The sequence below is a fragment of the Chenopodium quinoa genome, unplaced genomic scaffold (genome assembly GCF_001683475.1).
Source record: "Chenopodium quinoa cultivar QQ74 unplaced genomic scaffold, ASM168347v1, whole genome shotgun sequence".
NCBI lineage: Eukaryota > Viridiplantae > Streptophyta > Magnoliopsida > Caryophyllales > Amaranthaceae > Chenopodium > Chenopodium quinoa.
Genome location: NW_018742616.1, coordinates 4,081,230 through 4,107,207, shown reverse-complemented (window position 1 = coordinate 4,107,207; position 25,978 = coordinate 4,081,230). Strand labels below are relative to the sequence as shown.

At 32.0% G+C, this 25,978-nt stretch overlaps 2 protein-coding genes and 1 pseudogene across 2 annotated transcripts; 1 reads left to right on the top strand and 2 right to left on the bottom strand.

Annotated features, from left to right (window-relative positions):
• Positions 1-5,464: 5,464 nt before the first annotated feature.
• LOC110721351 (SKP1-like protein 1A) lies at positions 5,465-7,353 on the bottom strand. Its single transcript, XM_021900489.1, has 2 exons — positions 6,803-7,353; positions 5,465-5,724 (listed from the first exon to the last, which is right to left on the bottom strand). The coding sequence occupies exons 1-2, from the start codon at positions 7,118-7,120 to the stop codon at positions 5,542-5,544; spliced, it is 501 nt and encodes a 166-aa protein (XP_021756181.1). The 5' UTR covers positions 7,121-7,353; the 3' UTR covers positions 5,465-5,541.
• A 670-nt stretch (positions 7,354-8,023) lies between these two features.
• Positions 8,024-18,024, top strand: LOC110721377 (annotated as a pseudogene).
• Positions 17,992-24,423, bottom strand: LOC110721687 (SKP1-like protein 12). Its single transcript, XM_021900887.1, has 2 exons — positions 23,192-24,423; positions 17,992-19,026 (listed from the first exon to the last, which is right to left on the bottom strand). The coding sequence occupies exons 1-2, from the start codon at positions 23,519-23,521 to the stop codon at positions 18,835-18,837; spliced, it is 522 nt and encodes a 173-aa protein (XP_021756579.1). The 5' UTR covers positions 23,522-24,423; the 3' UTR covers positions 17,992-18,834.
• Between the last annotated feature and the right edge of the window lie 1,555 nt (positions 24,424-25,978).

Here is a 25,978-nt window from a genome sequence, read left to right as displayed (position 1 = left end):
TATAAGTTTTATATTTCCTCCGTTTCTATTAAGTTGATGTGTTCAATTTAGGCATACATATTAAGAAAAGGAGAGAGAATGATAAACTAAGTGGGGTACACTAGTAAAGGTAAGGTATAAATTTACCCAAAAAGGAACGTGTCAACTAAAAATAAACTTCCTAAAAAAGAATGCGTGTAAAAAAAAAAAAAAAAAAAAAAAAAAGGAGGTAAGTATATCCTAAAAATAATTATCACTAACTACAAATGTCTAATAAAGAGCTAGTATTGACTTATGTGATTTATTTTGCTAATAAATTGATTTTCTTTGAAGTGTCTAAGCTAGTTAGCCTTTGATACTTCAAACCATTTTAACAATAAAAGTATCATTATTATTAAATAAATAAATAAAAGATATATATGAAACCAAACCGTTTGTATTGGATTTGGTTTGGGTTTGACATGTAATGCAGTTTGGTTTGGTGTCAAATCGTATTTTTACAGTTTGGTTTGGGTTATGCCCCAAACCGGACTGCGAACACCCTTACATACAGGGATGCTAGGCAACTTTGGGACACTCTCAAATCACATTTTGTTTAGGTTATTAATGGTCCTCGAATTAAACAATTAAAGTCTTCAATTGCAAAGTGTGAGCAACGAATAACATGTCAGTAGCGCACCACTGCACATACATACTTTGGAAAATTGATGGCTCTATGGGAAGAATTGAATAATCACAAGTCGTTGACTACATGCTCTTGTTGTGCCTCTTACACGGCACCGCAGGGGTGGAACATGGGCGTTGATGGGAAAATACATGTATACATGATTACTTAATGGGACTGTATATATACATGTTATTATGCTCAACTTCTCGCAATTTTTTCCAAAGGTCCCTTGTCATTTCTTGATCATGCATATCAGTTAGTAGCTTAAGATGAGCGTGTACGCCTTGTTAATTAAGGCTATCACTTATGACAAGTCAGTTGATGATGTTGGTTTTGATCTTCGCACGAATGTTGGGAGAGACAAGGAGGTAGTTTGTGGTGATAAATAGGACAAGCCAGATAAGGCTATATATACTTCATTGTACTCATTGCAAGAAGTTGGATCATATATATTGCTTCTCTTGTTTTGAGTTGATCGGGTAATCGGAGTGGTGGCCGAATCATTCCAAGGTCAATGGATCGACAGATGAGTCAGTAGGGGTATAAGACCCTTAGCTGGTGGTAGGGGACGTGGTAAAGGGCGTGGCGCGCCTCAGGATAATTAATGCCATTGTTGTTGGTGGGAAAGGTGTCGGAGTTGCTCGTAGCATGGTTGCATGTGGTTCTTTTCATGTTTTTTTGACAGAATGGTGGAAGGCCCGGTTTAATGGGTAACACAAATATTCTCGATGATCTTTGAATGGTATGTTTGACAATAAAATATAGATTGCAGACATAATTGCTTTCTAGACATGTACTGTTACTTGTGATGATTCTTGGTTGATTGACGCTCATGACATCTCATATTGTCCAGTTGGGCTTCCAAATGGAAAATCAGTCATGGCAACAAAAGAGGGCTCGGTTTGTTTGTTGCCCAATTTAACTCTTAAACATCTGCTTTTTGTTCCACAATGGAGTTGTAATTTAATTTCGATATCGCAATTGATTATATTATGCAATACATTAAATTAACTTTTTAAGGTATGCTATATAGGAATAATCAAGGGAGCTGATTGGAATGAGTATTAAGTGAGATGAAATATTCTACTTCGACGGAGCATAATAAGTGCAACATGTTTTAGTACATGCGACTTATTTGGAGTTGTGGCATAAAATTAAGAATGCATGGAGCATTCGCCGAAAAGAGTAGTGAAACTTCATCCTCCCTTTAATTGTTGTAAAGATAGTTTGAATAAAGCTTGCAAAGTCTATTTTTGCATTAAATACCCTAGCGATAAATATTCTGTAAGTGAGAATAAAGCAACTACATTTTTAAAAAGATACATTGTAATTTGTGGGGATCATAAAGGCATGTTTCTTGTGGTGCTTGATATTTTTTGAATATTGTGTATGATTTATCCTAAGTCCTTTAGATTTATGTGATTGTTGATAAAGTTGAGGTGTTTTGTATGTTTATGTTTTTTGTTGCAATGGTTGACAAAAAAATTTTCTCAAACATTTAAAGTGGTTCAAAGTGATAAATGGACAAATCTAATTGTTTGAGTGGTTTTTTTCCCTAATACCGAAATATTGTTTATAACCTCTTGTATGGGAACTCCACGACAAAGTGGGTGGGTTGACCAATAACACAAGCACATTTTAAATGTAATTAGGAGAGCATTGAAAACACTGGCACTTGCACTCAAGTAAGGATAGTGCAGGTTGAAGAGAGTTTATGAAAAATGAAATACAAGCTCTAGAAAAGGAATGGCACGAGGACAACAGAAAAACTACCTCCTGACAAACGTCCTCTTGGCAGTCAGTTGGTTTATCGGATCAAATAAAATTCCAATGGGAGCATTAAAAGACTAAAATACGGACTTGTTGTCTTTAGTAATCATCAAAAGGAGGGCATTGATTACACCAAAATTTTTTGTACCCATGGCTAAAATGGTAACTATTCAAACCCTAATTTCTTACTATTGCAGCTTCTATAAATTGGGAGCTACTACATTAGATGGACGTTCACAATGTCTTTCTACATGGAGAACTTAATGAGGAGGTATACATGAAAGTACCTCCTTGCTTAGCTTTGAATCTTCATTCTTACCCTAATAAGGTATGTCATTTTCGAAAATCCATTTTATGGCCTTAAACAAGCACCAAGGTGTTGGTTTGTGAAATTTGTGTATGCTTTGAAAGAGTACGGTCTCTTATGTACTCCGATTATCTTTATTCACATATGCTGAAGGTTGGGTCAATCTGTACAAATCAATGTTCTTATTTATATTATGTTGATGATCTCATCATTTCTGGGAATGATTCCGCTGCTTTAAAGACATTCAAAGCATATCTCGGTGATTGTTTTCATATGAAGGATTTTGGTTCTTTGAAATATTTTTTGGGCATTGAAGTGGCTCGTAGTTCTTCTAGTTTGTTCCTTTATCAAAGGAAGTATACTCTTGATATTATTTATGAGGTTGGTTTATTAAATACCAAACCTGTTGGATTTCCTATTGATTAAAACCACAAGCTAGGCTTGGCTAGTAGTGTTACACTCTCTGATCCCGAAGCCTATCGAAGGCTAGCTTATTGGTAGGCTAATTAATCTCGCAGTCACTCGATCAAATCTTGCTTATTTATGTCATGTCTTATCACAGTTCATGCAGTATCCCTAACCTGAACAATGGGAAGCAGCCTTAAGGCTCATGCGATATTTAAAAGACACCACTCCCGGACAGGGAATTCTTTTAAAAGTTGATAGTGATTTAACCTTGCATGGTTGGTGTGATTCAAATCGGGTCGTGCGTCCCGTTACACATAGATCTTCGACTGGATGGCTCATGTTTCTTGGTCATTCTCCTAATTCATGGAAGACGTACTAAGAAACAAAACATTGTTTTTCGTTCTTTGACAAAAGCGGAATAGCGCTTTATGGCTGCTATCACTTGTGAATTAAAGTGATTAATAAAGGGTCTTTTATAGTGTTTGAGTGTACATCATCAAAAGGCTATTAAACTATTTTGTGATAGTCAATCAGCTCTCTATATTACTAAGAATTGTTTTACATGAACGAACCAAACATATAGAATTTGATTGTCATTTTGTGCACCTAGTCCCTTGGCAAGATGCAATTTGATTATTTATTAAACAAGTTGGGCATTGCATCTTCCTTCCACATAAGGGGTGTTAGGATTTGTGAAGATATTTGATAAGTTACCTTAAATATAGGATATGATATATGATCAATGAATCAAACCTTACAAAACGGCGTTTTATATATATATATATATATATATATATATATATATATATATATATATATATATATATATATATATATATATATATATATATATATATATATATTTTTAATTGTTGTCAAGTTGAACTCAAAACCACTACTAACTTTAGAGTTGTCAGGTTCTTACATGTTTAATGTTAAAACTAGCTTAGGCCCCGTGTCATGCACGATAAGTCTAATTATTTTACAAAAATTGTTATATCTGACAAAAAAATTGATAAAACATACCTATCAAATATATAGAAATTATATTGTCATAATCTATATTAAAAAAGCAAAGCAAAATTTTAATAGATAATAGATTTTTATTCAAAAAAAAAAAAAAAGGATAATTAAAAGGGAGTTGAAGTAATTTTTAGGTAAATGTGTATGAAAGAATTATAAACACCAAATAAAATGGAATATATTTGTCATCTATTAACTATTACTAAAAAAACACATTGCTGATATCATTAACTCTCAAATAATCCTACGTATCATTCTCACATTAAAAATTTTCCCTCCAATTTAATGTGTAATGTCATCAATTATTATTGATTTTATTATTTTTTATTTTTATCTACACTTTTGACTTCAATGTATAAGTGCCTATATAAAATTCAATTAACCAAGTTTCTCTACTAAATTATATTTTCACATACCTAATTTGTTTGATGTTTGATCGTGGTTTCAATTTTTTTTACTTTCCTTAATTAAATGTAAATCATTTTATAAATTCTAATTTTCATATACAATAATGTAATGCAACCTAGTAAAAGATAATATAAAAGATTTGGAATAATATAATTATAGTTATATCAAATATTCACACAGAAAAAAAAAATATTGGTTCAAAAGGAAGGGGGGTTTTAGAGGGAAAAAGCAGCACCAGGATGTGACACGTGTCACTTCCGGACTTCCGGTGTCTGTTTTAGTATTAAGTTATTGATTAAGTTCCACCTTTTGACCTTATTAAAAAACAAATTAGGCCCTTGTTAAAAAAAAAAAGAAAGTTAAAGTTTAAGTCGTCTATAATTTTTTCTTTCATTTATTTAGAAATGGAGAATCTTTCGATTATGTAAAACTTAAACCAAGTACAACAACAACAAAGCCTTAGTCTCAAAATGATTTGGGGTTGGCTAACATGAATCGCCACAGAGAATCGTACGGTATAATACAGAAAAGGACATAACAAAATAATCATTTGAAAGAGTTTTAAAAAGGTGAGTAAAGTGAGCAAACGAAAGAGCATTCAAGAAAAAATAAGGGGGTGTTAAAAGAAAAACAAGAATGAAATTCAAGAATGTTTTAATGTCGTTGGAGTAAACAAAACATAAAGGTTTGAGAAAACTTTAGCAATGAAAAACAATAAAATTCATAAAACATTAGTGGGCTAAAATAACAAAACTAAATACGAATAGAAAAATATAACAGACAAAAAATAACATGCAAAACATAGATAATACTATAACTAGAGAAGCAATGTCGTTAATTATTCAGAAATACATCAAATCATATCTTTCTTAAACTCATTAAGGAAGAGTTTAATAACTAAAATTGTATGGAGTAACATATAACAACATCAAATCATATTTCTTTCTTTCAGTTTCGAAATTGTTGTCTGAATATCAGCTTACTCACAATCATCAAAGGCCCATTGATGCTCCCTTCGAATTTCGGCTTCTTCTTCGAGAGTAAAATCATTGACGATGTTGAAGATCTTCCTTACCTCCTCAGGAGTTTTAGACTTGATGATATCAGCAATGGCTTGGCAAGTCAAGTCTAGTAAACTCTTTATGTCCAGGTAGTTTGCAGCCTGCACAAATATTATTCACTTTACTAATTTAACTAATGCAATAAATAGTTTATTAATAAGTCTAATTTTTTTTGTTCCTAAACCTTCAATTTTTAGGGTTTATGTGAGGGTCAACTTTTTACGAGTATCAATTACTCCGTATATCATAACTTTTATGGTATCATCTGTTGATTTATCTAACTTGTAGTAATTATATCTATTAATCGACATATATTTTTATAACTTCAGCTTTAAAAAGTAGAAAAACTACAGTGGTATCTTCTTTATTAAGATTATTATCAATTATATAGATATATGTAATTAATATATTGATAATCTCATAGCATAGGATAGGTTAGGAATTAATGAATACAATAATTCAGTATCTCTTACAATAAATACTTCAATAAGGAGCATGTATTTTCTATATCAATGAAATGAATTGTTAATCAATTAATGAGATATTTTACTCACAATAAAAATAAATATATATGACAAAATTAATTGAAAACATACTTGGTAGTTTTAATTATTACCCTCTCGTCATCTATCTATCAATCTGTTAAACATTGGAATGTAAAGTACCATCTCATTAATAATAAGAACGTCAAAATTTTGTTTTAAAAAAAAAAAGAACATCAAACAATCAAATTAAAAAAGCGCTTCTGGAAAACAGTACTTATGTAAAAAAAAAATTTTAAAAAAAAATCAAGAAAGAAAACTCGTAATGCATCAAAAATTAAATAACACATCAATGCTAAACCCTAATGAAATTACAATAATTAATCATAATCTTAGCCTATTTTATTAATTCATACTTCAAAACTTTAAACCCTAAATAATTCAAACGCACATTAACCCCTAAGCCCTAATAAATATAAAATTAAAATAATTAATCATAATGTTAACCCTAACAAACAATTAATACGCTTAAGAAACACAAATTTCCAGTATTATTAAGCAACAAAATAAATAAAAAACAAACGAAAGAATTCAAGAAAATGAATAACAAATATAATCAAATAAATGAAAAATAAAGATCAAATCAAGGAACACAAAAAAAAAAAAAAAAAAAAAAAAAAAAAAAAAAAAAACTCACAAGAATGAGCTCAAAGAGGGTCTCTTGATCAACTTTTAGGAAGTCCTTATCCCATTGCTTGAGTTCATCTTCAGTGGTCTCGGATTCGGGGCTATTGGCAACAACGTGCTTGTTGCAGTACTCGATAACCTTAGAGAGAATTCTAGCGTCGACATTAGGCACCGGAATGGGATTGTTGCTGTCGCTGAGGTCCTCGATCATGTGCGTGAGGGTTTGAGAAAGCCTTGCTGTGTTTTCGTTCACGGTGAAAAATTCCCGATCGGAAGTCCTAAGGACAACCTTCTTGGAAGAAGATGGAGAAGAGGAGGATGATGCCATTGAATTGAAGTTTTCTAGCTTGGAAGGAAAAGAGGAGAGTAATATTTTGTAAAAGTATGACTTCTTTTGAGAATATGTTGACTGATGAGACTTTGGAAGACTACTAGGGTTGTTTTTATAGATGTCATTGGGGATTCTAGAAAAATCTTACACGATGCTATCTTATTTTTTTCCAACAAATTCTATCCTATCCAGCTATCCTATATGATTTTTGTAAAAAAAAAAAAAAAAAAAAAAAAAAAAGGGCTATCCTATATGATTTTATTTTAGGGTATATGATACAGAAAGTTAACTTTTATGCAACTTAATGGTTCAAATTCGGCCCAATTAATTTGATACAATTTTGTTTCTTTGACAAAACTATTTGATACATAATCTAATTAATTTTTAAAACCTAATACTTATGTATAAAATTCCTCGTGTTGTCATAAAATAAAGATAAACATTTAAAAAAAAAAAACATTTAGTGTTTGCTCATGTAAGTCACATTGATTCGAAAATTATATGCCAAGTATTATAACTTCACAATTAGGTAATTGTAAGTTTTGTTAGTATATATGTGTTGACTTTGACATGGTTTATGTACATATATAAGTAACTTTAATTTGAGCTGACTTTATTTTGTAATTTATATTGAGAAAAAATATAGTTATATAAGAATGTTGTTAGAATTGCCAAAGTAAAAAAATTTCATTTATCAACTTTTACAATTTTTTCCTATTGATGATATTAAAGTTCCAACTCATCCATCGACAATAAAAGTGTCAATTAATATGAACACAAAAAAGTATTCAGTAAATATTTTAATTTTTTTCATCACTACAATGAGCTCGTTGTACAAATAAGAGAATTACTCTCTATGGCCTTGTTCAGCAAAATGTAGCTATATAGGTATTTGCTACAATGCTACATATGGTAATAGCTGATAGTACACCTATGTAAGTAAATACGAGTAACAATTAGTTGTGTAAGATATTAAAGAAATACGTGTGAGAGTTTGGTAAATTACGGAGTATTATAGAACAATAGAACATAAATAAAAACTCTAAGTCGCAGCATCTCTCGTAAACTCTCCCTTCCATACTTTCTGAAGTTCTTCAGTCTTCACTAAAGGCTGAACTTCATCAACCGCTCAATTCAGTTCCTCAATTTTGGGTGCATCTTCAATTCCAAGGTATCTCTTTTTTATACTCCTTATTAATTATGTAATTTTCCCGTTTCTCTGTTCTTTAATTTGTTGGGTTTCTGACTTTTCTTTTAAACTTTTGACTGATTTGTGTAAATAGGTTCTCAATTATGTTTAATTTTTTTGATTGATTTGATTTGTTGCCATTATTGGATACATACTGGCTTTAATCGGTTTTGGTTTGTTGATTTGATAAATTGAATAAAGTATTCTATCGGATAGTAATTTGGACATCTTTCTAATTGTGCACCATTCTTAGAAATTATTATAATCATCAATCAAATGAATAATGTATGAACTAGGCTTCAGATTTATCTTTGAAGAGATAAACCCATGTCTTTTTACCATAATTATATATAAAAGTGATAAGAGTATAAATTGATTATGGGCTTCAACCAAAGCTTAAGCTTTTGGTTGAGATGGTTATTGTTTATATACTGTATCAGGAAGAATAAATTATGAACTTCCGAGTGATACAAGGGGGTTTGATAGGTTCACTTATATCTTGGATAGAGCATCCTTGAATGTTTGCCAAGCTAACATGCTTCACAAAGTTGATTACAACGATTAATATGAGGTTATTGATCAATATGAGGTTATTCTCTTGCCATTTTCCTGTCTCCTAGCTCAATTGAGGTGACCAAGCCTCATCTAAGAGGGATCTTTAACACAATTTTTCAAACACATTGGTTTAGCAGTTTGTAGATTCATTAAGAACATTCTATATTTCGTCATTGACACTGTAGCTATTAGATTATATTTCTCATCATCACGAAACCACAACTTTTGTCCCTCCATTTAAATCTTAAAACCATTCACCTCTATAGTTAGTTGTCCTACACTTAAGATGGTACTTCTCAAATTTGGAATATAATTTGCACCTCGAAGTTTTTTGTGATTGTAATCTTAACTCAATCATAATTATACCTTTCCCTTTAATCGTTACCTTTGAGTCCTTGTCAAAAGTTACATCATCAATTATACTTGTATTTAAATTAGCAAATTTGCTTTTGACTCCTTTCATAGTTTCATATGGTTGCTTGTTCCTTAGTCAAGATACCATGTTCATTTATCATCTTTCTTGTCTTCCATTTTGAAAGCTAATAAAATGGTTGCTTCTTCTATTCCTTCCTTGTTTTCAATACGATTTGTTTCTTCTTGCACACGAAAATGGCCATATATGCCATGATTGTAGCACTGAACATTAGCTTTGTTATTACTTCTTTGAAACCAATTCATTTCTTACCTTGTCCACAATAGATCTTTGGTAGAGGTTTCACTCGGATAAAAGTTAGGGAGTTTTAGCCATCTCTCCCTCTTCCTTGGCCACATCCATTGCCACAACCATGTCATGGTAGACCAGCTCTACCATGTGATTGAAACATTTGTTTAATATGTGTATCTCCTTATCATTCAAAGAGATTTTAGCTTGCGACTATTGCTGCTCGTCTTCCTTCATTCCCTTTTAACTATACTTTATTTTAATTCATCAATCCTCATGGAATTCGAGTCCTATTGAACTCTGATAACAACCTACTACATGGTTGAAATCAAAACTAAGAGAACCAAATATTTTTTCAACTACATGAGAGTCTTGCATTGATTCACCTAGCCTCTTCATTAATTCACACAATATAAAACTCTTCTAAAATAACCTAAGATGGATTCTTTATCAAACATCTCAAGGTGTTCAAATTCTCCTCTTAGAGTTTGAAGGTGAATGTTCTTTACTCTACATACTCTTTCATAGGATGATAGGAGTTGTTTGGAACTTCTTTTGTTAGCAGCTTTCTCGAACATATCATCATCCAAAGCTTGATAGATGACTAAGTGCACTTTGATCTTTTTTTCTCTCGCTTTCCAAGGCTCCTTTCTCCATTAAGTTTAACTTAGATTCATTCGCAACATCTGTTAGCCATTTATCCAAACTCCTTGTGCACCAAGAATTGTTGTAATCTTAACTCAATCATAATTATACCTTTCCCTTTAATCGTTACCTTTGAGTCCTTGTCAAAAGTTACATCATCAATTATACTTGTATTTAAATTAGCAAATTTGCTTTTGACTCCTTTCATAGTTTCATATGGTTGCTTGTTCCTTAGTCAAGATACCATGTTCAATTATCATCTTTCTTGTCTTCCATTTTGAAAGCTAATAAAATGGTTGCTTCTTCTATTCCTTCCTTGTTTTCAATACGATTTGTTTCTTCTTGCACACGAAAATGGCCATATATGCCATGATTGTAGCACTGAACATTAGCTTTGTTATTACTTCTTTGAAACCAATTCATTTCTTACCTTGTCCACAATAGATCTTTGGTAGAGGTTTCACTCGGATAAAAGTTAGGGAGTTTTAGCCATCTCTCCCTCTTCCTTGGCCACATCCATTGCCACAACCATGTCATGGTAGACCAGCTCTACCATGTGATTGAAACATTTGTTTAATATGTGTATCTCCTTATCATTCAAAGAGATTTTAGCTTGCGACTATTGCTGCTCGTCTTCCTTCATTCCCTTTTAACTATACTTTATTTTAATTCATCAATCCTCATGGAATTCGAGTCCTATTGAACTCTGATAACAACCTACTACATGGTTGAAATCAAAACTAAGAGAACCAAATATTTTTTCAACTACATGAGAGTCTTGCATTGATTCACCTAGCCTCTTCATTAATTCACACAATATAAAACTCTTCTAAAATAACCTAAGATGGATTCTTTATCAAACATCTCAAGGTGTTCAAATTCTCCTCTTAGAGTTTGAAGGTGAATGTTCTTTACTCTACATACTCTTTCATAGGATGATAGGAGTTGTTTGGAACTTCTTTTGTTAGCAGCTTTCTCGAACATATCATCATCCAAAGCTTGATAGATGACTAAGTGCACTTTGATCTTTTTTTCTCTCGCTTTCCAAGGCTCCTTTCTCCATTAAGTTTAACTTAGATTCATTCGCAACATCTGTTAGCCATTTATCCAAACTCCTTGTGCACCAAGAATTGTTTTCATCCAAAGAGACCACTTATCATAATTTTCCTTTGGGAGTCTAGGATATTAAAAAACAACTAAATTTTTATGTTGCCATGCTCCGATACCACAGTGTTAGAAGCATGGTGGATGCTTACAATTATTTTACGCAATGATACAGTTCGGAAAACAAATGTAGTTTAACAATTCTATATAACTGCCTTTGTGTGAGCACATCAAACATGATTATAAACAATATCTATGGATAATGCTGTAAAACTAATGTGTGATATAATGAATGCTTGTCCTGCATTTTCTCTTATTTCCTAATATTATAGTTTTTCTTAATTTTCTCTTTGTCATGCATTAATGTTGATACAATATTTTCAAGTTTAAGTGATTCTTCCTAATACATCTAGAATGGCAAACGTTAAGGCATGCATGATAAACATGATAGTGTAGCACTTCAGCTACCATGTTACACTCTGTGATAATAAAAGTGCTTTTTTTTTTTTTTTTTTTTTTGGATCTGTTTCTGCATCTACACTTAGATATCAGCACTCAAGTGCGTCATCCTTGCATTTAAGTCCAAGAATATTAGATCTGAAGAAGCAGAAATGGTAAGCTGTGCCCAACTTTATGAGTTTCTAAAGGGGATTTGTGTCTTACTTGATAAACAGGATGAGCTAGAACTACCTGTTACAGTTGATGACATGAGTAAACATATGGACTTCCTCCATAAATTAGGAATTACAAAAGCTACAATTGAGGATATTAATAATTATCCACTTGTTATTGGTTGCAATTCAAGAACATGATCATGTTTGTAGTAGATTACCTTGGAATCCTAGGTGTTCAATAATCTAGCATCACTAAGCTCTTAAGACAGTACCCTCAATTCCATAGCATTGTTGTGGATTTTCAGATTGTAGTAAAGTATCTGCATGGAGTGTATTTGAAACAAGTCTATGCTCCTAGTGTTCTGGAGACCTAGATCCAGAGGTTTTAGGATACATGTTTGAAGGGACTACGAGCACATCTTTAACATATTGGTCGGTTTTGGGGTTGAAAAAAGAGAGTTTGACGGAGTCTTGACTAGATACCCTGGAATTTTAAGAAAGAAAGTTGGCTGTGTCACTAAACGTTTTGTGGAGTACCTTGGTAGTCTAGGCATTCTATGATTTGATGTTCCTATGCTGATTATTGAAGGTTGAATTAAAAGAGATGGTAGCACTGAATATTGGAAAACATCTAGAAATTCTTGTCAAAGAAAGGTTACTTCCAGATGTAATTGCTTAGTATATTGAGATTATTGGAATTGATCTGAAGTCCAAGTTTTGAACTCAGCAAAGCTTTTTTTTTTTTCTCTGAGGACGTTGTACAAATAATTGAAAGGAGTCATAAGGTTATAAGCCTTAATAAAATAGTGATAGTGAATCATGTCAAATTTCTTTGAATATGTGGTTCTTTTTACAGCAGATTAAAAAAATGGTGGTTGGGAACCCACGATTGCATGTACTACTGAATCTAGATATATTGGAGATGAATTTCGATTAAACTCCTTGGAAATGTTTAGAACTTTGGTTGACTTAGCTGATAATCCACCTTTCTTCATCTTTGGTTTGGAATCCATAGTAAAGCCAATGCATCAACATATTGCAATGAAAGGATTGACATATTTCCCTTTGGCTTTAATTGCTCAGATGAGGAATTTGAGTGAAGAATAAGTTACAAATCTATTGACTTGCGGCAGTTGCGGGTTTGGAGCGTGATCCCACAATTGACATGAAATCCTTATTGGGATCTAAAACAGATGATTCATATTCTGAGATTGATGATTATGACGAGGAAGATATGTAATGTGTTAAATAACTTGTTTCTCTTTCCACTATGCGGAAATGGAAATATAGATAGTGGTATTATGATTTTGGATTCTGGAAGGTAAAGTTTCTTATCATCACTGTTTTATGCATGGTGCTTTCTACTCAGGGATCTAATTTCCTAATAGATGGAGATCTAATTTTCTTACTCATCAGTTTTGCGTTATTGTGGAACTTGCTGCATATGTATTTGTTAAAATAGGAAATATTCTAGATATTATTATGTGATTATATTCTGTATCATCAAGTTAATATTGTGTTTGCATTAGGTCTCTCTATGTACTGGTATATCTATTGAAGGGTAGATACAAGTCCGAACCAAGGAGATTTACACCATAATACAGTATAAATGTTCAGAGTGAAAGATAACATACACTGGTACATAGCAGGATGATAGTTTTTAATACTGTAGTTTGTTGCTGTGCGTAGCATAAGTTAAACAAGTGCTAACTTAGTGATGTCCTTAGTGAGATGTAGGAGCATTCCATCTTACGTTTTGATGCTTCTTTGTCATTGTTATAATGGGTTGTTACCTTGTGCTCATCTATGGAGTGGGTGGTATTTCTGAATTACCTATGAATAATATATAGCATTATTAAAAGCCTTTTGCTGTACACCAATCATCATATCTTGCTAGTGTTTCTTTTTCCTTTGTTTTATAACTCCTAGCTTGCGACAGGGCAACCCAATGAATTATTTTAGTTAGTTCGGTTCTATAACATAATCTTCTATAACATAATCTTCTTAATATCTTTAAGCTGCATAACGTTTAGGGTTATTCTATTTGATGGGGATTTGTTAACTTGATTATGCCTATCAGCACGTCAGAAGTTCATCCTTTTACAGTTGTTTTCTGATTATGGATTGCTATGGAAGTATTCTCAAAGAAAGTATTTATTCGGATTCTAGTTTAACTGACAGAAAGCATTGATTTGTGCTACAGATTACTCCCTCGGTTACAAAATAAAAAAAGGTCACGTTTGGTGGTTTTACTCGGTTAATAAGGAAAATAAAATAGTGGAAAGTTGTGATTAGATGTTATATATATCAAGACATTAAAATAACTTTGAAAATAGTAGATAAATTTTTTTGTAAATAGGAATAGTTTACATTAGGAGTATGCAAGTATAATTGCATGGAAAAAATGTATATGTAAGAGAAATTGGTAAAAGAATAATTATTTAATCTAAGAAATAATTGAATGTAACTATTAAAGGGAAACGCCTAAAATGGAAAACGTAACCCTCTTTCAAGAACAAAGGGTGTAAGATTTATGTATGCATAGGTCCTTGATATTTCCTGCTAACCTGTTCTGATTTTTTGTCATATGAATGGAAGCTAATTATGCCTTCTCTTACTGTCTTTATAAACCTGTAAATGAGACTGACAAGGTTGTGTTATCTTTGGGCATGGACAGATCTATTGACTTATGATATGTGCAGCTTGGATTGTTTGAGTAACAGTTGGCCCCTTCTATATATGGCTGACTGATGATTTTTACTCCCTGATTCCATATTATTTGTTCACCTCTTCTTTTTTTTTTTTAGTCAATGTTATTTGCTGCTTAAGTATTCTATGCACTGCTACTTGTCAATATGACTTTAACCATGCAATCTTAATTAAAAGAGTTTTAAATGGCATTACAATAAATAAGAGCTTAAATGACAATGATTTTGAAAAGGAGAGAATACTCTACCTAAAAAAGCGCACAAGCATGTTCTGGTACTGGTTGTCTTATATCTCTCATCTGCATGCAGGATTTGCCTGCCATGATTGTAGTTGCAGAATGAAATTTCTTCAAATATGTGGTTTCTTTTTACAGCAGATTAACAAAGATGGTTGTTGGGTATCCACAATTGCAAGTACTGAATCTAGATATAACGGAGATGAATTTCGATTACCACCTTGAAAATTTCTAGACCTTTGGATGACTTAGCTGATTTTCCACCTTTCTTCACCTTTGGTTTGGAATCCACAGTAAAGTCAATGCATCAACGTATAGCATTGAAAGGATTGACATGTTTCCTTTCTTGGCTTTTTAATTGCTCAGATGAGGAGTTTGAATGAAGAATGAGTTACAGATCTGTTGACTTGGGGGTATGGAGCGTGGTTCCACATTTGACATGTAATCCTTATTGGGACCTAAAACAGATGATTCATATTCTGAGTTTGATGGTTATAATGAGGAAGATATAAATGTAATGTGCTTTAAGACTATTAACATGTTTCTCTTTCCACGATGCAGGAATGAAAATGTAGATGTTGCTATTATGATATTGGATTCTAGAAGGTAAAGTTTCTAATCATTGCTGTTTTATGAATGGTGCTTTCTACTCGGGGATCTAATTTCCTAATCGAAGGAGATCTAATTTTCTTACTTGCAGTATGCGTTATTGTGGAACTTGCTGCATATGTGTTTGTAAAAATAGGAAATGTTCTAGATATTATTATGCGAATATATTCTGTATTATCTAGTTAATATTGTGTTTGCATTAGGTCTCTCTATGTACTGGTATATCTATTGAAGGGAATACAACTCCTAACTGAGGAAGTTTACATCATAATACAGTATTAATGTTCAGACTTCAGAGTAACGGATAACAGACACTGGTACATAACAGGATGATAGTTTTTACTGTAGTTTGTTGCTGTGTATAGCATAAGTTAAACAAGTGCTAACTTAGTGGTGTTCCTAGTGAAATGTAGGAACATTCCATCTGATGTTCCGGTGCTTCTTTGTCATTGTTATAATGCGTTGTTACCTTGTGCTCATCTTTCGGGTGGGTGGTAGTTCCAAATTACCTATGAATGATATATAGCATTATTAAAAGCCTTTTGTTGTACACCATATCTTGTTAGTGTTTCCTTTTCCTCTACTTAAGTACTCCTAGCCTACGACCCAATGGATTTTTGTAGTTAGTCCGGTTCAATAACATATAACATGATCTATGCCTAAATTTAATTTTCTTAATATCTTTAAGTGCCATAACATCTTGATTTTTTTATTTGTAGGGTATTCGTTAACTTGCTTATGCCTATTAGTATTTCAGAAATTCAGAAGTTCATCCTTATACAGTTGTTTTCTGATTATGGATTGCTATGGAAGTGTTGTCAGAGGAAGTATTTTCCAGATTCTAGCTTAACGTGTCAGGAAGCATTGGTTTGTGCTAAAAATTAAGATTTATGTTTGCATAGGTCCTTGATATTTCCTGCTAACCTGTTCTATTTTTTTGTCATATGAATGGAAGCTAATTATGCCTTCTCTTATTGTCTTTTTAAACCTGTAAATGAGACTGACACAGTTGTGTTATCTTTGGGCATGGGCTGATCTGCTGACTTTTGATATGTGCAGTTTGGATTGTTTGAGTAATAGTTGGCCCTGTATCTATTTGGCTGACTGATGTATTTTACTCCCTGATTCCGTAAAATTTGTTCACCTCGTTTTTCTTTCTTTTTTTGATCAGTGTTATTTGCTGCTGAAGTATTCTATGTACTGCTACTTGTCAATTTTGACTTTACCCGTGCGATATTGCTTAATTGAGTTTTAAATGACATTGCAATAAATGAGAACTCAAATGACAATTATTTGGGAAAGGAGGGAATACTCTATCTAAAAAAGAACACAAGCATGTTTTGGAACTGGTGGTCTTATATCTCTCATCACATGTGCACGATTTGCCTGCAATGATTGTAGTTGAAGAATAGATATTGGCTAATTTGTAAGAAGCCCCCATGCATTGTCCTTCAATCTTATGCAAGAAGTCCAAAAAGCAGTGTACACTGGTACAATGTTGCTTAAGGATCAATTCTACCTCAGGTTTGTAAGCATGATTTCTGCCTTCCAATTAGGTTCTGCTGCTGAACTAATTTAGCCAAATATTAAAAAATATACTTAAATTTATTTTTTTAGAAGCCATAGTTCTTTCACTAGTTGATTCTTTTGGGCTGATTTCTAAATATTGTTTGTTGCTTTTATCGTAGCTGCTTTATCATGTTAAGAAGTGTTAAAACTATTAATTGCTGTCGGTAGTCTCAGGACAACTTTTAATTTTATGTTTGGAGTATACAAATCTAATACGCAAGATTCGAGATTTTGGGGGATGGATGGAAAGAGGTGGGGGGAGGTGGTTTCCTTTTGTAATGAGTGATACATATTGAATGTTCTCACAACTGATTGCATTTGTTGAATGAAATCTATGAAAAAGCATTTGGCATGATACATGAAGTCATAAACGACCTAAACTTCAGAACATGTATTACTCATTGTTACTTTGTGGGATGGCATATTTAGTTACGGTTCTTGAATATTTTCTCATCAGTATAATGTATCCCATTCTGCTAACGAACTTAAATGACTAGGAGCTTTAGGAACTATATGTCATAATACACAACTACACGTACATAAATGAATTATGTGCCAATAGCTTTTACTTGGAAAAAGGGCAGTGTCTTCTGTTATGGATGAGTTATGCTTTTCAAGAATGCTGGAAACTATTGTCTCAATAGGATTAGAGTGTTTGTATGATTGTATCCATCCCAGTTTGAGCCGAGGTAGCTGCTGAGGCTGAAACCATCAGTCTGCTAGTTGACTACAGAGGAATTGGATTAGTTACGTGATATAATGTAATGACTAATGCTATTTCAGGGTATAAATTGTCTAATTTATGGGAGCAGGAAGATGGGATGAGGTATAAAGATGTAGTCAACCTCGTGTTTAAGGTATGTTTATTGTCTATTCCTTACAGGAATTGATGTTCAAGGCTATATACAGCTTCTGAACTGTTTTACTATTGTCACTTTGCCGTGCTTTCTCTATACTAATGATGGTCCTCTCAGTGTTTTTGATATTTAGGGGAGTGTTTGCGCTAAATAGCTGCTGCACAACAATCAACATTATCAACAGTAGGACTTTACAGGATAATCTCACCACGGTCTTCATTGCTGGATTGCTTGCCATTTTATGTAGTCTACCTGAGACCTGAGTCGATCTTTGAAAATTCTGGTTTTGTTTGTAGTTTTGTACTCTCCCCATCCGAATTTATTGTGATATAAACTATTTAAGACATTTATCAAAAGAAAAGATATCATACTTCTTGATATACTACTACATATTTAGCGATGGTTTATGATTTTTCTTTAGTGTGCCTGCAGAGATGAGATAATGCTATATTAAAAGCTTTTTTTTTTTTTTTTTAGCTACTCGAAACTGAGCGTAACTTCGCTCAGTTGAAATATATATAGCTGATGTTGATTTACTATATCCCATAACAAGATAACTAGCAGACCCCAAAGTTAACCCATTCTGAACTTAACTGCAAGACTGCATTCGATCCAATCGGAATAGACCTTACCCAAACCTAAAATGATCAACATAAACATGCATAATATTTTATCATACTTTTGAGCTTTCGATCAACTAATACAAGTATGATTATCAATAAGATTCATACTAAGAATTTCAGATATAATCTGTTCTTTATATGAATTCAACAAAGCAGTAAATATAGTAAGTAAAACATCCAGCACACAAATGTAGCAGAGCAACAAAACATTCTTGTTCTTAGTACTTATTCAACAATGTAGTAAATGAGTAAATTAAAACATCTACACAAATGCAGCAGCTTAACACTAAGCTTAATAAGGAACAGTTTGATGATCAATAGATGGAGTTGCTCTTTCCTTTTCATCTTCGACCTTTGATTGCATCAAAAGCCCAAGGGTTCTCCCTTCGAATCGCTTCCTCTTGTTCGGGTGTATAATCATTTTTGATGTTGTATATCTTCCTGATCTCCTCTGGTGAATTCCCTTGGATCGTCCTAGCTACATATTTGCATGTTACCATTAACAAACTCTTGATATCCATATAGTTCGCAGCCTACATATAATTATCACAATTAGTTGAGTTAATACTCAATCGATTGACCAAGTAAATGTATATAGGATAGCATATTCATTACACAGCTAAACCAAACATTTAATAAATAAAGACAGCCAATTTGGGAAGAAATATTTGCACAAAGATTACTCAAACCTCGATTTCGAAACAAATGCAACATGTTTAATATGAGTGTGTTGTTTCAGTGCTTCTTATGTAATAATATATACTTATCAGCAAAACATATATGAGCCATATATAATGTATTGTTTATTATGTTATTAGATTTTTAAGCTTAGGAATTGATTACGTGATTTTAGACATATATAGTCGAATGTCTATTATGCAACTTTTCATCATTACAATCATTTATACATTCATATCAAGTAGGGGTGAAAGTTCGGTTTTCGGTTTGGTTTTTTGCCCAAACCGAAACCAAACCACCAAATTTCGGTTTCTTGATTTTGCAAACCACACCGCACCACTTTAGCTTTGAAACCGAACCAAACCAAACCACCTAAATTTCGGTTTTCCTAAAAAAAACCAAACCGCACCGAATTTTCCTCTCAAGCATCCTAAACATCACATTTTGCAAAAAAAACCGAACCAAACCACACCAATTAAAATTGAACCAAACCAAACCATACAAACATCCCACCTAAAACCCACCTACCACCCACCCTAACCTACCAAAAAACACCGAAACTACCACCACTAACCACCCACAACAATGCCCACTAACCACCACTAACCACCCATAGAAACTATCACCACTACCACCCACAACAACCACCAAAAACCACCTTATCACCACCCCTAACCCAGATCCGCACCCACCACAACCCACAACCCACCTTATTTCACCACCCTTCATCCTTTCCACCCAAACACTAACCCTAGATCGACCCACAACTACCTATCACCACCGCAATTCAATCTACACGGCTACGCCACCATAAAAATAAAGTAGGAAAAAAAATTCAAATCAAATTAAAATTAAGAAAAAGAGGACATACCTCACATTCCACCGAAAAACCTCGAATTTGGGTTTTAAAGGTCAAGTTCGACCATGAAAACACTAGATCTAGTGTTTTCATGGATGAATTTGACATGAAAAACCTTAGCTACTCAGTTGATGGCTTAATAACGTTGTAAATAAACTTATTCGCTGTGGGCTGGTGGGGAAAAGAGGAGAACAGAGTGATGGAGAAGAGATCAAAGAGGAGAAAGAAAGGACGGAGTTGAGAAGAGGAAAGGAGGGAGAGGAAGAACTAAGATTCTGAGAAGAGAAGAGAGGAGAGAAAGGGCGGAGAGGTGAGATCAGGAGAAGAAGAGGAAAGGAGAGGTGAGAGACTGAGAGTCAGATGAGGAAGTGAGGGATTAGGGTTTTTTTTTTTTCCTTTATATACTTAGGGTAAAAGTGTTGGGCTAGGGGGCTTTTGGGCCTGAAATTTCGGTTCTGTTCGGTTTTGTTCGGTTTTTCGGTTTTTCAATTTCTAAAACCGAAACCAAACCGAAAACCGAAATATTTTTTTTTTCAAAACCAAACCGAACCACTTTCGAAAAAAAAACCGAACCATATTTCTTATTCGGTTCGGTTTTCGGTTTGGTTCGGTTTTAACCCAAATTTGTTTCACCCCTAATATCAAGTGATATCAAAAGCTAAGTTTTGTGAGTGTATATAACTCGATAAATCATAAATGACATACAAATTCACGCACAAAATCTTGAAATGTGACGATCGATGATTTTAATTGTTTTAATCAACTGGTTTGAAACCCAAATTGACAGATTTCTCACATACATACGAAGTCTCCAAATTGCTTATACTATTCATATTCGATTTTAGAAAAGAAAAAAAAAAAAAAAACAACCCATATTGACAAATTTCTCACAATTAAGCCCAAAGACCAAAAACAAAGTTCATAATCATATACCATGCAAAGCAAATATTTCATAAACAGTAAAATTGCATTCCAATAAATTATGAATTCAAGCAAATAAAATCATATATAATAAAATCACATAAACAATTACTTATTACAGGATTCACCAAAAGAATTCAAAACCAATTACTACCTCCGTCCCCGAAAGAACGACCCTTTTGGGTTGATTTCGCGGGTATTAAGAAGTTAAATTGAAAGTGTAAGAGTGTATGGGGAAACTAAGAAAAGTCCATTGAAAAGAGAAATTTACATTGGAATTGCAAAAAATTAGAGAGAGAAAGTAATAAAAGCATATAGAAAAAGCAAAATTTGTATGGGGAAGCTAATTTTGCACAAATATTATTGCAAATTAAAGGGTATTAAAATGCAAATGGGATGAACATTTTGGGACTAAAATTAGGCCATAAGGGTCGAACTTTTGGGGGCGGAGGAAATACATACAACCGGGTGCACGGAAAAGTATATAAAATGAGCAAATAAATATTAAATGAACAAAATACCCCTAGGTGCACCTTACTGGCTTACACCCTAGTTTAAACTCCCTCTGTCCAAGAAAAATTGACATGATCAAACTATACACATATATCGATGCATTAATTTGACCCTTTGCCCTTATGATACTGTAGTCAATTGAAAATTGACTACCATTAGCTTAACTAATTGGTGCAATGTGATTGGCTGAAATTATACACATCAGCATTTACTTTTGATTTAGTTTTTAATGTCAATTTAATTGAAATCATTTTTTTTTATTCTACATACATTTTTTAATTTCACAAATTATATATCGTAATTTCTTAAAATCATTTTAGTTTCCATAATTAATTACTAAAAAATTGATTTAAAAATAAAATCAAAAAATTAAAAAAAAAAGTCTCCAATATTCTTTATCCGAATCAAAATATTTTTTCGAAATTTTGTCGATTCAATTCATCAATTCATTCAATGATTCAATGTTTGTTTTAGATAGATCTAGTTCATTCATCAATTCATTCATATCGTTTCATTTTTTTTTTTTTAATTTTTTATCATTAGAGATTTGTTCTTCAAAATCTCAAGAACAATGGATTTTTAATCCGTGGTTGACGAAGAATAAGTCGTATAGATCTTTGGATATTTCATGGTGGTCGGAGTTACAGAGTTTTGGTCTCAAATAATAATGGTGTTTTTTCAACTGGGCAATCAGAGAAGACCAAATCTTTATAACACTAACCACCATGAAATTTTCAAAGATCTATGTGGCTTACTCTTCGTTAACCAAGGATTAAAATCCATTGTTCTTGAAATTTTTGAAGAAAAAATCTCTAATCATCGAAATTGAAAAAACCGAAACGATATGAATGAATTGATGAACAAAATAGATCAACCGAAACCTTAAATGAATCACTGAACGAATTGATAAATTAAAATGTAAAAATTCGAAAATAATCTTGATTCGATGAAGAACAGTGAAAAACATTTTTTGATTTTAATTTATAATCAAATTATGAATTTCGATAATTAATTATGGAAACTATAATGATTTTTCAGAAATTGAATATTTAATTTGCGAAATTAAAAAATGAGTTTCGGAACTAAAAAAAATGATTTTAAATTAATTTTATCATTAAAAAATAAATCAAAAATAGTGATAATGGGTAAAATTTCAACCAATCATTTTGTTCCACTTAGTTTAATGTATGGTAGTCGTTTTTGAGATCACCGCTATAAAATCATCCATTTTTATAAAATTATATACAAAGTATAAAAAAAAATTATAAGAAAGTTATATAATGAAACTTTATATTGATACATATCTAATAACATATTTCATGATAATATGGGTTATTAAATAATCAAAATTAATATATGAATAGTGAAAAAAAAAAAATCCAACGTGTCAATTATTTTGGGATGGAGAGTATAATAATTTCCAACATAATCAATTCTATTAGTTAAATTTCGGATTTATTAGATTAAAATTTGCACAATTGTATTTCATCTGCAAAATAATTCAAACCTAAAAATATGAAAGATCAACTTATTTTATATATTAGTTCTAAACCCTAAAAAATTAAATCAGACATAAACACAGTCAATTTTTTCCTCACCAAAAAAAATAAAAAAATAATCAATTTAACATTACTAGCCCAAAAAAATTAATCAAAAAACCCAAAGAAACTCAAAAAAAAAAAAATCAAAAAACAAATTTAAAAAAAAAGAAAGAAAAAAAAACTTACAAGCATAAGATCAAAGAAGGTGTCTTGATCAAGTTCATCCAAGAACTTTTCTTCCCACACCTTAATTGGATCATCATCAGCGTCACGATCAGTTCTTTCAGCCTCATAATTCTTGCAGTACTCGATGACCTTACCAAGAGTCTTACCGGTGACATTTGGTAACGGGATAATCTGGCCTTGGATGTCGCCGATTTCCGCTATCATGTGCTTGATTGTTAGAGATTGTAATGCAACATTTTCATCGACATAGTATAACTCCTTATCAGAAGTCTTAAGGACGAACTTCTTGGATGAAGTCGAAGAACAAGCGCAGGAGGATGATGATGCCATTGAAAGGAAAATTGAGAGAGAAAACAAGATGAAATTTGTTGACTGAAAATTTGATTGAAATTTGATGGAGGCTAGGGCAGAAAATGGTCAGATTAGGGCAGTATTTATAGCAAAAATGTAAGATTACGTCATTTTTTTCCTTAATATGTAAGAAATAATTTATCAGCCACCTATTCTATTTTTTTTTTTTTTTTTATTGAGGAAAGTGGCAAAGAGTCACTAGAATTTATTACTGTAATGGTTAAACAAAAATTGGCGGTATTAATTTACGTCAATTATTGATGAATCGGATTACCATAAATCGTTGGTAGTAATTACTTCACTAGGTATTATAAATGTATATATAAAAAACGGCGGTAATTACTTCACTAGATATCTATAATACAGAGTAGATAAACAAAAGTTGGCGGAAATCAATACTATTATTTTAAAACAGGAAGTTGGAAGGACACTTGTCTTCTTCCTGCTTTTTCTGTTTTAAAATAATTTTTTTAATTAAAAAAAAACAATCATACATAATTCCAATCCTATGCCAAAAAAATAAACTCACGCCTATAACTCAGGTTTTTTTTTTCCTAATTTTTATGGGGTCTTCTTCTCCAACTGGCTCCAAAAACTTCCATTATCAACTCATACCATCTGAAAGGACTGAATCTACAACACTAACCCCATCATCAATAATACCATCAACCATTTACATTGGCGTCTTTTGGCTTCTCTCAATCTAACTATATAATGTTTCCATCTTTTCCATCTTTATTAGTATTATTATATGATAGTTATCAATTAAATATATTGAACTTTATCCTGTTTAGACATTCTACGATACATTTGAAGATCAAGGTATATTCATTTTTTTTTTCTATATTATTTTGCTTATTGATTAGTATGGTCGACATATCAATTTTAAAAATTTCAATCATTCAAATTTTAATTGCCTGTTTTGGTTCATGTTTATAGTAATTTCAAGTTTTTAAAGTCATAAATATTTTGGAAGATTCAAATTGTGGTACGAATTCAAATTTATTGAAGAGTTGCAATCTAATTTTTCACTAGGTTATTTTGAAATTATGAACTTTTCCCTATTTTCTAAATTGGAAATCACTTCCTTTCCTTCTTCCCTCTCCATTCTCTTCCACTTCCCTAATTCTGTAATTGATACATTCTAAATTATACTTTGTTGCAGAGCCCTTAAGACGATTGCTTAGTTTCGTATACTAATTGCTATAAATTTCTTATTCAACTGATTTGTCAAAATCAAAGTTAGTTTTTTGTTTTAATTTCGTTATAATGATTTAGTAGAAATATATGGTTGAACGATGTTATTGATGTATAAAAAATTGATTTTGGGGCCATCTGTTAGTATATTATTTTAATGGATGAATTTTGTTTCTGCAGTATTAATCATACTTTAGATGACATTTTATGGTACAAGACTGTATTTGACGATAAAATTGATTTAATTTTTTCACTACTTTGCATGTAGTTGTTGAAGGTTTCATTTTTTTAGTATTTTTGATCACTTTTCAACTAATTTAAATTGCTTTTTTATGTTAATTTTGACTTATACTTTCACTTATAATGCATTGTTTGATTGTTTCTGATAGTCGTGGGTCCATTATGGGTTGCGGTTTTACTTGGTGATTGAATATTGGTATCTCTTTTCTTGCAAAATGCTGAAAATCAATATTGAGGTTTTAAATGAATATTTTGCATGTGAGTTTTTGCACTTAATGTGAGTTTGGAGTATAAAGTTGAAATCCCGTATTATTTTATTAATGTTGTGTGCCAAAAAAAAAATATTCTATTAATGTTTATTTTATTGTCTTTTTTTTAAAAAAAAACAGAATTAATAACTATTATATATAAAGTTTATTTTAAACAAACAAAACTACAATACAAAAAACAGCCGTGCATTCCTGTCAAAAAAAAACAAAAAAAAAAAAAAGGACGTGCATCGCACGAGTTTAAGACTAATTACATCTTAATAACAATGTAACACATAAACATTCCAAACAATCCCTCTCGCATCTATTCATAATCAAATCAAAAACATTCTTTGCCTAGTTTTCGACAACTTAATTAAAAACATTCTTTGCCTTTTCGTAATTGCCTAGGTTTCATTGCCTAGGTTTCCAAAAATTCTTGACGTAAACCAAACAATTAATAAAGCAAAAACATCCTTTGCCTATTCGTAACCAAACAATCCCTCTCGCATCTATTAATTTACCAAACATTAATAATTTTTGGTAACACACAAACATTGTTTGGAATCAAGAATTAATTTACGTCAAGAATGTTTTTGATTTATCAACAAACCCTCAAAAATTGGCGATATTAATTTACGTCAACAATGTTTTAAATTTATCAAAAACATTCCAAACAACGTTTCCCTATAGACAAATCAAAAGCCTTTTTCGACAATTTTTGGTGGCATCGAAAAGAATTTGATTGACG

Bases quoted from the DNA above. Each gene is read 5' to 3' on its own strand.
- LOC110721351 (XM_021900489.1), bottom strand. From the start codon at position 7,120: ATGGCATCATCCTCCTCTTCTCCATCTTCTTCCAAGAAGGTTGTCCTT. The intron at 5,725-6,802 runs GTGAGTTTTTTT...ATATTTGTGCAG, and splicing joins CCCTCTTTGAGCTCATTCTT to GCTGCAAACTACCTGGACAT.
- LOC110721687 (XM_021900887.1), bottom strand. From the start codon at position 23,521: ATGGCATCATCATCCTCCTGCGCTTGTTCTTCGACTTCATCCAAGAAG. The intron at 19,027-23,191 runs GTAAGTTTTTTT...AATTATATGTAG, and splicing joins CCTTCTTTGATCTTATGCTT to GCTGCGAACTATATGGATAT.